The sequence below is a fragment of the Labrus bergylta genome, chromosome 21 (assembly GCF_963930695.1).
Source record: "Labrus bergylta chromosome 21, fLabBer1.1, whole genome shotgun sequence".
Classification (NCBI taxonomy): Eukaryota; Metazoa; Chordata; class Actinopteri; order Labriformes; family Labridae; genus Labrus; species Labrus bergylta.
Genome location: NC_089215.1, coordinates 5,906,678 through 5,918,775, shown reverse-complemented (window position 1 = coordinate 5,918,775; position 12,098 = coordinate 5,906,678). Strand labels below are relative to the sequence as shown.

At 43.7% G+C, this 12,098-nt stretch overlaps 1 protein-coding gene across 2 annotated transcripts in view; it reads left to right on the top strand.

The window, feature by feature from the left end:
* The window catches only part of LOC109981873 (glutamate receptor ionotropic, NMDA 2C), a gene marked incomplete at its 5' end in the record, with an annotated part of 41,836 nt that extends 30,859 nt beyond the window's left edge, over positions 1–10,977 (top strand). For both annotated transcript variants that reach the window (XM_065949932.1, XM_065949931.1), the window contains 5 exon segments: positions 1,360–1,589; positions 3,895–4,055; positions 5,120–5,307; positions 6,704–6,936; positions 8,106–10,977. In XM_065949932.1, the coding sequence (XP_065806004.1) occupies positions 1,360–1,589; positions 3,895–4,055; positions 5,120–5,307; positions 6,704–6,936; positions 8,106–9,641 (2,348 nt within the window).
* Between the last annotated feature and the right edge of the window lie 1,121 nt (positions 10,978–12,098).

The following is a 12,098-nucleotide window of genomic DNA, read 5'->3' as shown; positions in this document are numbered from 1 at the left end:
GATTTGAAGTGTCTAAAAATGTCAATTCTGGTTGGCGTTTTTTGTTTTGGATTTTGAAAATTTCAAAAAATCAGAGAATCGAAAAAGACCCAAGTACTTTGAGTTTTCTGTTGTATCTTTCATCACAAGAAATACACTGATTTACACAAGTCTGGTTATTTTTTCTATCGACATTTGTACCATTTTTTTGATACTCAGTAAAGACACTCTCTGGTTTCTGAAGAAGCGTTATGAAGCCCAACGTGTTCTCCATATTGGAAATGCTATCGCCACCTAACTTTCGATCAGTTTAGTACCAGGGACCTTGAGCCTCATGGCAAGCAGCTACAATGTGATCACAAGTCAGTCAACTCAGCCATCACCCTAATTATCCAAAATGTGCAAAACTCTTTGCCTTATTATAAATAAACAGATGAGTTTTACTAAAAATTCTCCCCATGTATATTTTTTCAACCAAGCTGAGCTATAGAGACCAAGCGGTTGAACCAGGCTGTAAACATACTTATATCGGATGCAGACACTGGCATCTATAATGGGACCTGATGGGGATTCATTGGCTTTTGGAGATAAAGCCCCTTCTGATCATTTTGAGGAACTGCAGATTTTTGCGCTTCCATGTTGGCATGGAGGTTGCTGCTTGATCAGAACATTTTTTTTTTTGTATTCCCACCAAAGTGAGTTTCTAATTTTGAAGACACAGTTCTGATATTTATCACACAGACTCTTGTTAGTATCACATTTTGTCATCCCTAAATATTTTGCCATGTAACAATGCAACAAAAATGAATAAATACTTGTTTTATTTGATGAATAAAACAGCCACAAGGTTTGAAATTAAAGACCCATGAAAGGTCCTTCGTTAGCATTTTATATAAAGCTCCCCTCACATTGAGCCCATGTGCGTGCCGCTAAATCCACACGTTCTGCTACGTTTTGAGTTCCGCAACAGGATTTTGGGGAGAGGGCTAATCAATCCCAGAAAGCTCGTGCTGACAGAGCGTGCCTCGTCGCCGGGTCCTAAAGGTCATTTTCCTGTTTTAATTAGCAGTCGTCGCTGTGCTAATCGAAGTGTGATTGATGTCGGCGGCACCCACCGCTGCTGCACATGAGCAGACGGTGGCAGAGAGCGATTGGAACGGAAGTGAAGATGTGAAGCTGTTGTTTGGAAGGCAAGAAATAAATGAAACGCTGAAAAAACAGGGTGACCTTATTTCACTTTTAAAAAAACCCCAAAGCTATTCACATCAAGCACATCTCAAACAAAAATTGTTTGTGCAATTTTAGACGGCGTCACCTCCTCTGCTCTCTGAGTCTATCAGAGGCATGCATGTAACTTTTGCTACTTTATGACGTCCTCAGCTCCTGGCGGTCCAACGTTCACCATCGGCAAGTCGGTGTGGCTGCTGTGGGGCATCGTCTTCAATAACTCGGTCCCCATCGAGAACCCTAAAGGAACCACCAGTAAGATCATGGTCCTGATCTGGGCTTTCTTCGCTGTCATCTTCCTGGCGTCTTACACTGCCAACCTGGCCGCCTTCATGATCCAGGAGCAATACATCGACACCGTTTCTGGGCTCTCCGACAAGAAGGTAAAAGACTGCAAAAACATCTCTTTGTACTTTGAAGAATAACATGATTATAACGTTATTGAAAGCCGGCTCGGACATAAAGAGAGCGGGCTGTTTTTTGTGTTGCTGCGAGATATGGAGGAAAAAAAACGTCTCTGCGTTTGAATCCAGCTCACGTCGTCTCGTCTTCACTCTCTCTCCATCGACTATTAAACCTCCGAGAGGAGACAGACAAAAGACTCGCGGAAAGCTTTTAAAGTGAAGTCAAGTAAAAGGACTTTGCGGTGAACATCTTTGTCCTTTTCCTATCAGCAGGGGGGGGGGGGAGGGGGGGGAGCTCGGTGGCATGAGTGACTGATCGATCCCTTCGCTCCGTCGATACAGATGCTGTCTGAGTCTCGACTCGGTCCGTCAGTATTTCAGTCCGTCCATCAATATTACTCCTGCGCCGTCTCAATCTTTCCTCTCGCTCGCACTGTTAAAACAAGATCGACAAATGTCAAATGATTCAAAACAACGTCAAGCCACAGAAGAAAACAGCACCCACGCTTTCCCTTCACACACACACACTCATTCAACCTGCAAACAGGGCCTCAAAGGAGCTTTAGACGAAGCCATTTCATTCGTCAAAAACAACCCCCCGGCAGGGATCAACGGAGCCACACCAGTGATCTATGGTTGAATTAACTGATTATATTAACTTTATGCAGATGCATTATGTCCCAGCAATATAAATTAGCCTGCACAACCTCAGCTGCCCCTGAATTCTGAGCCATGTGACAGAGGATGAGGTGGGTTCAGGACGTAAGCTGGCTGAGGTCACACATCGCTGCTTTGTATATATACTGTTTAAAATGGGTCATAGACTGCTGTGAATTGGCTAATACGATTTAGGAAATCAACCAACCAGAGTAAAAAACGTCTATCGGGTCGTCGGCCCTATGCCCCGTTAATGGTGGGGAGCTACAGACACATTTACATCATCAATGTCCGTTTTGATTATTGTGCACTGTCCAACATGAAAACACTCCTAGAATGAATTTGATTCTGAACGAGGGCCAACGTTAACTTTCAACTCTCACTGGATTTATTTTGGATCAAGTCTGCACGTTTGATGAACTGTTCACGTTTCTTCCAAAGTGATAAATACAAGAAGCTATTGGAGAGGTTACAGGACAACCCTCATTTTTTTGAGTTTCCTCAGTGATGTGGGGTTTGGCTTTCAAACAGCTGATTACTAAAAAGAGAAACTTTGCGTTGCATCTCAAGCCGAATCCATTCCGGTTGCAGCTGAAGACTGATGTTATTTACACACACGCACTCACTCCCACTCACATGCTCACATTTTGATTGGCCCATTCATTTCCGCTCGTCTCAGAAGGTCAGTGCCGTGACCAAGATGAATGGGCCTTTTTCCTGTTTCCAGTCTAATTGAGCTCTAACGGACGTTTTTTTTCTGCTTCGTTCTGCATTACGACGTCAGCGCGTGCAGTGTGATCTTCGATCGGCACAGATTTAAACTGGATCAGGATCATCTGTGGGAAGTGAAATGATCAAATTATCACGTTCAATCAAAAACTGAGGGGAAGCAGAGCGGTCCACTCGCACAGCGTGAAGTGTTGAGGAAGTCATTCCAGTGTAAAAAAAATGTATTTCTTTTAATTGTGAAGCTCTTGGTCCTCGTTTCAACCTCATTTCTCCATTATGGTCCCATTTTTCTCCTTACTTCAATTACTTCTGCTCTTCTTCTTCTTTCTCCTCCATTATTTGTGTTCTTTCTCTTACATTTCCTTTCTCTTTACTCTATTTGTTCCTGTCTCTACAAATTCTCCCATTTGTTTTCCTTCATCTTTTTTTTACCTTTCCTTTCCTCTTTTCTCTTTTGTTTTTTCTCTTCTTTCCTTTTCCTTTTTCCTTCATCATCTTCCCTTTACTCTCATTTCCTCCCCCTTCCTAACATTTCTTCCATTTCTCCCCGTTTGTCTTACCCACCTCTCTCCACTTACTTCCCCTTTCCTTCCCCTCCACTTGTATCTTCATATTCTCCTGTCCTTTTACACTTTTCATTTCATTCCAATATTCGTTCCCCATCACCTCCCATCTCTCCTATCCCTTTCTCTTCTTGCCCCTCTTCTTTCTGTCTACTCCTCATCTCTTTTCCCTCCTCTCAGTCCATCCCCTCTCCTTACCTTTTTGTTCTTTTCTCCCTTTTCTCTCTCCCCACGTCTGCTAAACCAAACCTCTGCTTTTCTTGTCTTCCTCTCCTCATCTCTCATATCTTCTCCCCGCCTTTCTCTTCCTCTCCTCCTCCTCTCTCTCCCCACAGTTCCAGAAACCGCACGAGCATTACCCCCCTTTCCGCTTCGGGACGGTCCCAAACGGGAGCACGGAGAGGAACATCCGCAGCAATTACCCGGACATGCACACACACATGATGAAATACAACCAGAAGGGGGTGGAAGAAGCGCTAGAGAGCCTCAAAACCGGGTACAGTTTTATTTGACATTTAGACTATATTACACGATTATATAACCGGTTGATTTCAACAGATCCTCCTGTCAGTGAAGACATAAAACAGCATAGTAACAATGATCATATTTTGGGTGATGCAGCAGAGATTTGATACTCTTTGTGTTGCAGCTTCTATTTGTGATTTAGGCCGACATGACGGCAGTATTTTTAGATGAAAACACGTCTATTGTAGCTCAATTTGTAAAGAGAAAAGGGCTGTCAAACATCCGTGCTTTAAAAAAGAACCAGGCTCAAAATACCTGAGTTAATTTTGCACATTTTTAAACTTCAAACTGGGTTTAGTTTAAATCTGAGTTGTGCCAGTGCAGATTAAAAATAACTTTTCAGAGACCTGAAACTTGTCTAGGGCAGTTACACCATCAGTGTTTATGACCTTCATTTAACTCAGCAGCCTGGCTCTTGAAGGTGACGTTTGGATCAGACTGAAATAACTCAACTAATATTACATCAAGTGGGGGCACTGGTGGCTTAGTGGTTAGTTTGTGCGCCCCATGTACAGAGAATACAGTCCTCAGAGCATGTCATTCCCCACTCTCTCTCGCTCCCTGATTTCCAGCTCTATCCACCGTCCTATCTCTGTTTTTAAAGGCATAAAACGCCCCAAAACAAAATACAAAATATTAGATCAAGTGAAGGAAAAGATGGTGATGGCGTCCACGTTCACCAGAGGATGAATTCTGCTAATTAGAAGATTACATTTTGATACTTCTACCTTTAGATATATCTTGTCCACAAAATGGATTTGCACAGAATCATTGACTCATGAGGGTTTGAATTTGCTCACAATTTTGTTTGGTGTAATAGTTTTTTAAATCACCCAATCACAGCTTTACTTGGGAACCTTTTCAAAACTCCTTCTGATAGGATTAAATACTACTCTGTTTACAAAGGATACTATAACATGATATCTAACTCTGATGAGAAATTTAAAAAACTAACTGTCCGCTTTGATTGATTAAATTGACAAAAAAAAAAAGCTGTTTAACAAAGTATTTATTTTGTAATCCATTTGTATGTAGGAAGCTGGACGCCTTCATCTACGATGCTGCTGTTTTGAATTACATGGCGGGGAAGGACGAAGGCTGCAAGCTGGTGACCATCGGCAGCGGGAAAGTGTTTGCCACCACAGGATACGGCATCGCTCTGCAGAAAGACTCCCGCTGGAAACGGCTTATAGACCTGGCACTGCTGCAGTTCCTCGGAGACGGTGGGCATTCCCCCCCAAAAAATATCTGATTTCATCAGACACACAAACCACACCTGGACACACACTGTTGAACCTTCTTCTGTTTTATATGTTTGTGTGAATGGCATGTGGACCAGGAAACTGGCAACAGTCCAGTTCAGCGTGTGCTGCATCAGCAGGGAAGTGGGATTACAGGGAAGAGTTAATATCCTGCAGGACAGCAGGGAGTGTTAAGGATGTGATTATCTCCATCACCCACTCACAAATCCATCCTACCTATACACACACTAACACACTCGCCATGACGGCCGCCGGTGTGGAGTTAATATCCTCTCGCCTCTGAGAGCTTAAGAGCATACCCTCACCACACACCCACACTCACACCTACGCACAAACACACACACACACACACACTCTGGGCTCTCCATGATGATGTAATAAATAGTGTGTTTGTGGGCAACATACGGTAACTGAGTGATAAAACACGCCGTGCTCCCTGGAGGCGAAGCAGCTCAAGAGGTGGCCACCTGTTCAGAGGCCTGGAGGTGTAGCTTGTGTGGTAATGATAGCTGAGGAGGGTCCTTAAGAACTGTAAATTCTTCTCAATCAAACGAGGCTCTCTTGGCATACAGAAAAACGTAACATCACATTGAACTGCATGCATACCGCAGCTATGAAAATGAAGTCATGTCCACATAATGCATGAAACTTTCAAGAGAAAGCAAACATCACAAAAAAGCTTGCAAAAGGTTGATGCCAAGATACGCAAGGCTCGGTTTCTATCATCGTTCGGTTAAATGGTGACCTCACCTGTGCATTTCAAGAAATGGGTCATGAGGAAACTGGGAATATTGAGTCTGTCAACATCCTTCTCCCTGGTGGGTAACATTTTCTACTGTTATTTAAAGCTCATATGAGGAACTTTTAAGTTTGATTTCGGTGTCTCCTGTGGACAAAAGGTAACATTACATCTCTTTGCTGATCTTTCATTGTACATGCGTAAGTAGTGTACTGACAAAAAACTGTCAACCTGCTGTCAGTCTGTTAACAGTCAAACATATGACTTCCCTTTGAAAAATAGAAAGTCTGATTTTTGGCATTCTGTAAATCACTTTGATTTAAAGGGGGATTTAAGAACTCACTTTCTTATGAAGAAAAAAGTTATTTGGCACACCTCCACTAAAGGCCTTTAATACAAAGCACCACACTTCTGTTTCTCTACCTTCAAAACAAAAGCACCAGATGCTTAACAATTTGCAAGGGGAACTTGAAATTCAAGGATCAGAAAAATTAAGAATTAATGGATGTAGACGGCGAGCGTCTGTTGCTCTGTGATACAGAGTGATATGACACGATGTCGTTGTTACACCCAACATCAGTTCATAAATGTCCTTTTCCTCCACCTCCGTTCTTCCAGGAGACACCCAGCGCTTGGAGACGGTTTGGTTGTCGGGCATCTGCCAGAACGAGAAGAATGAAGTGATGAGCAGTAAGCTGGACATTGACAACATGGCGGGCGTCTTCTACATGCTGCTCGTGGCGATGGGCCTCAGCCTGCTGGTCTTTGCCTGGGAACATTTGCTGTATTGGAAACTACGACACTCTGTCAATAAGTCCCGCAAACTGGAGTTCATGTTGGCCATCAGTAGGGTGAGATGCACTAATAAGTCATTTGATTGTTTTGTGTCCATGTTTGGAATGCTCATTAGATCATTCGTTTGATTACTGATTGCTTGGTTTACAGAAGTGGCTTTTTGCTTCACTGGTTTGTACATTGGTTACATTGATTTTTGAGTTAGATGACTGGTTGGCTGGCTGTAATTGGATTAGTTAAGTTGCCTCTTGGTTGAATGATTGCAGGATTGGCTGCTCATTTGACTCTAAGTGGTTCATTTTCAGTGCATTATGCTGTTTTACATGAAGCACGTTGCTTTTATGAGATGAGAAATTAATACAAATTGGTGTGTACTTGCATGTCATTAACTTAAAGGGCCTTTTTGTATGTGAAGCTTTAATGGCAGTGCATTCTTTTTAAGCGTGAGAGGAGAGATAACAGGAAAAAGGAGCACTGATTCTGGTGTTTAACTTTGATTGCTTAATGTTCATTTACAATTAGCCTAAATCAGTACCCAGCTTGTTGATGCTGTTGTGTAGGAATGTGGCTATTGAACCTAGAGCCAGTGAGGTGTCTCTGGACTGCAGCCTCTGTGCACTTCAGCTGGGTAATTACAGCACCGCGCCTGCATGTGGGTTTTTATCAGATTAAGGGCTAAATGACCTAATCTAATCATTAATCCGTGTGGGACGGCCCCAAGGGCCAAATTAAATTTGGCTCTTTCAGGATCTCTCAGCCGACTGTAAGGAGAGAACCGTCATGGGATTTAGTGTGTTTGTCCAAACAGTTTGAGACGGTTCTACTGCGGCAGACTTGAGGCGCGAGTGTGTCCATTTATTGGGGCAATCCTCTCAGCTTAAACAGTTTTTCTTTGAGTCCCGGGAGAATGCATAATGAATTGGTGACTAAGTCTTGCCTCAGTGATGAAATGAGATATTAATGAAATCAGTTTTTTTTACTTAACTGCCTGTGGGCTTTTTTATTAGTACAGAGGTAGATCGTCTCCTTGAGATTCACAAATGGGTTGTAATCTCATCTATGAAATTGTCCCTTAAGGACCCATTGAGGTTGATTCCAGGTTAAACAGTTTATGGGTAACTATTGATCTAATTACAAATGATTAAGTACTTCATACTCGACTCCTCTTCTACCATTACTAATTCTCTGTTCATTCTTCTTTTGTCTTCCTCCTTCCATTTCTCAGGGTATTTACAGTTGTTTCAATGGAGTGCAAGACACTGGACACAAATCAGGTCTGGCTAAACCCGATCTGACCTCAAACTACGCTCAAGCAAACATGCTAAAGATGCTTCGCACTGCCAAGGGCCTGGTCTCCACCGCCAATGTCGAGACTTCTCTGGACCACGCCACCAAGACCATAGAGCAGTTGAGTCGTCATGGTGGGAGTTTGCCTGTCCGCATTCCACAAATGGCGATGGAAACTGTACCCGGAGGATTTGCGTACATCACAGAGAATCACTGCCCCCTTCCCCAGCGTTCCCTAACCCCTCCTCTGAGTGCTGTGAACTCTCTGAAAGTGCAGCGAGGGATGACCAGGCCGACGCCGCTGCGCTACACGCTACCGACTCATTCGTCCTCCTGTCTGTATGATCGGCAACTTCCTGTGTCCAGTCTCAGCAGCCCTCACCTCGCTGTAAGTGAACCGCTTCCGCATCAGCACCCGCACAACTACCAGACCACTGGGAGACTCTATGTGGACACTCACTCACCCTTCATCCCTTACAACGACCTACAACTTCCTGACATCTACACGTCTCACCCGGTCTCCTCGTCTCAGAACCACAACGTACATCCCGGCTTCTCCAGACGGAAACGGAGGTCCAAGAGTTTCCAGTATGACGAGGGGGATTCAGAGAGGAGATCACACAGGGACCAGGACAAGAGTGACAGGAGTCCGGTCTTTTTGAGTGAGCTCACAGCAAACCACCTCCAAGAAAACCACATCTCTACCCAAAGCAGTGAAAACATCTACCCCGGAGAGGGGGTGTGTCCTCGGGTAGAGAACTATGGCTCTTGGCCTCCAGAGGACCTCGCGGTACGAGGGAGACGCAGGCACCGCCGTCCCTCTTTCCTTAAAGCGACTTGGGGCAACGAGCAGATGCGCCAGCTCGATGAATCCCAGTCATCCTTGTCCAGCCAGTCACCATCAACCCTGCCAGACCTGTTCCCGTGCATTATCACACCGACCACAGCTACAAAGCCCTATAACCCTGCCCACCTTCGAAACAACCTGTGCCTCCCACGGAACCAGGCCTACCTCCACATAAGGGAGGACCAGAGGAGGTCCAGTGGGCGTAAGGGCCAGAAGCTGCGCTACTCCCACTCCACCTACCTCCCCACATACGGGGAAGCGGTGCGACAGGGGACAGGGTTAGGACGGGGGATGGTACGTAGAGCCACAAGCTTGCTCAGCAGACAGTACGCCCACTACCTGAACTCATACCCTGGACTACCTTTCTACCATGGTCCCTTGGACCTACAGCACCACAGCCAGGCTACTAACAACCCAGTGTGCCAGCTGCTGGCTTGTGGTGGAGGGGGATGCGGAAGTCAGCGGGCTCTGTTGTACCAGGACAGTGTCTATGGGGGCTACGGGGTCTATCAGGGATCCCAGACTGGATCAGAGGTCCAGTCAGGTCAGGGAGCAGGGGTACAGCCAGGGAGCCCCTGCGTACTCCGCCCCTGGCGACGGGTGTCCAGTCTTGAGTCTGAGGTCTGACAGAGAACCAAAGGGACCTTGTAGGACTGATACTGTGGAGTAAACATGAAAAGACTTTTGAGAGGGATTAGTGGTTAGATTTATGTAAGGGGGATAAGTTATGACTTGAAGTAATTGTGGAATTTCTGTGACTTTGTGCAGTGAAGATGAGACATTTGGGTCTACCAACTTACTGACTTATTTGATGTACACTACGGTATGAAAATGACTTCACTGTTATCTTGGGTTAAGCTGTGGAAAGCTAGAGTTTGCAGGTTTTACTCACTTGCTACTTTCCTACGACAACGCCTGTCTGTTTGTTGTGCTTTAACGTGCACTACGATTTACAGCGGTCCACGGTGTCGGCGCATGGTTAAACTATAACCAGAGTTTTCAAGCTGTGTGTTTTTGTGTATATTTAATTATGGATTGGTCGGAAATTCAGTCGTGGGTGTTGTGGAGTAGTGAAACGTTTACAGCTTGGGAGAAATAGTGAAGGAATCTGGGTTCGTGTCCTTACGAACAGCCACCAAAAAACTAGTAGCAACTGTAGCAAGACGTGTACAGACAGCTGTGACGTACAAGAGAAGAGTTTAATTCCAAAACGAGACATTCAATATTAAAACACGTTGTCTCCAGATACAGAAAGAGCAGCAGTTTTTTTTTTTTTAGGATGAAATTTTGAGACATCTGTTAATGAATTTCAGGTATCTTCTTTAAAGATTTACAATGTTTTGGAGCTAAACCCTTCAAGTCTTGGTAATTAAGTGATGAGTCAGAGGAAGCAGAGACTTTGGGAAAGGAGTCCATATGAACACAATCTGCAAAATGATGAAAGTATTGGAGCAGCACTGTCCAGCACAAGGTGTCTTAATCCATGGATTCTTGTTCCTCCCTGGGTCTCGGTATGAGGCCACAGTACAGCACAAACATCACACAGGGCCTCACATTCATCCAACTCTGCATCTTAAAACTATATCGATATAGAAAAATGTGTTACTTCAGGCTGGTTAGTGTCATATTCATGTATTCTGCATATGATAAGAATTTATAGTCACTTAAAGTTTTCTAATCACACTTCATGCACATTTCTCTTTTTCTGTTAAGCTGTTGCGGATTTACTGAAACATGTGTTATTACGCTATTAGCTCAGAAAGATTGGCCTATATTCAGATGGCCTATATACAATTTTCAACACTTTCTCTTTTCCACTCTTTTATATTCCCTCCCCATTCCTTTTCTGTTCAATGATCAAAACTAAATGAGGTAATTGAAAGCTATTCTAGTATCTATATTACCCGACTCCCTCACCCTGTAATAAATCACTTAGATCAATTAAAGAGCCTTTTTGGATGAACCTGCACGTGTGTCTCTTTTTTCTTTTTTTTTTAAAAATCTTTTCATCAAAACCGTCTTTGAAGCAATAAAAGTGATTTGATTTTTTAAAACTACTGATGTAACAAGTTCAAACATTTTAAGAAATACACTGTTTGCCTTTTTATTACCAAGAGTTTGGGTCTCTTTTGGAGCCAAGTGGCCACACAAGGAACTGCAATGTTTGCGCTTTTCCATTGGCTTAATTTTTTCAAGCATTTATTTATTTTAACTGCATTTATTTAATTCTTAGAAAACCCAAAGTTTAGACAGTTACTTATATAGTTATGGTTTATCAGGATATGTATAAGAAAACGCCTCTGAGAGGTGTGGGGGTCTTTTTGTTTTGCTACAGATTAAAATTCAGGTACAATATTTGTTACTCATTGATCTTAGAAGATGCTGTTAGTTGCATTTCGTTGTGGTAAGCTCAGAAGCCTTGATTTAATTCATTATGTTTAGCTAATAGGCTGTACCTCCATATACTGCACGCATGTGAGGGTGGTATTGATCTGTTAACTAGATAAGAATATTTCAGACGGCTAAACTTTTCTTTTGTTGATGGGAATAGAGGAGATAGACAGGGGGAGCAGCATGGGAGATGAAGACGACAATTTGGTTCCTGATCAAAACCTCGCTCTCTGATCTTGTCATATGGAGGTCAGTCATCTGCTGTGGCATCCTGGAGGAATATCCTTCTGGTGTCTGGGTCACATGTCATCTGGTGACTGACACAAATACACTGCAGAAGAGAGACTCGTGTCAAGTGGAAGTGATTTCATTCTCCCGATGTAAACGTGCGGTCACAGTCTTAAACTTGTCTTTAGATTCCCTGCAGCGTTTGCCTGAAACAACTTTTAGGTAGCGATAAACTACTCTCACTGAAGGTGACCTGTTGCCATGGCAATTACTCTCTCTTTCGCTCTCGCTCTCTGTGCTGTTGTCATGACCAGATAAGACTCCATTCAGGAGGCCAGATGAGTAATGTTGGAGAGCCCAAACACTGAGAGCTTTGATTTTTCCATTACTCTCTGCTTTGTAACTGGAGCGTCACCTTAGATTGGACCGTAATATTGATTTAATCCTCAGCGCGGCTACAGATCA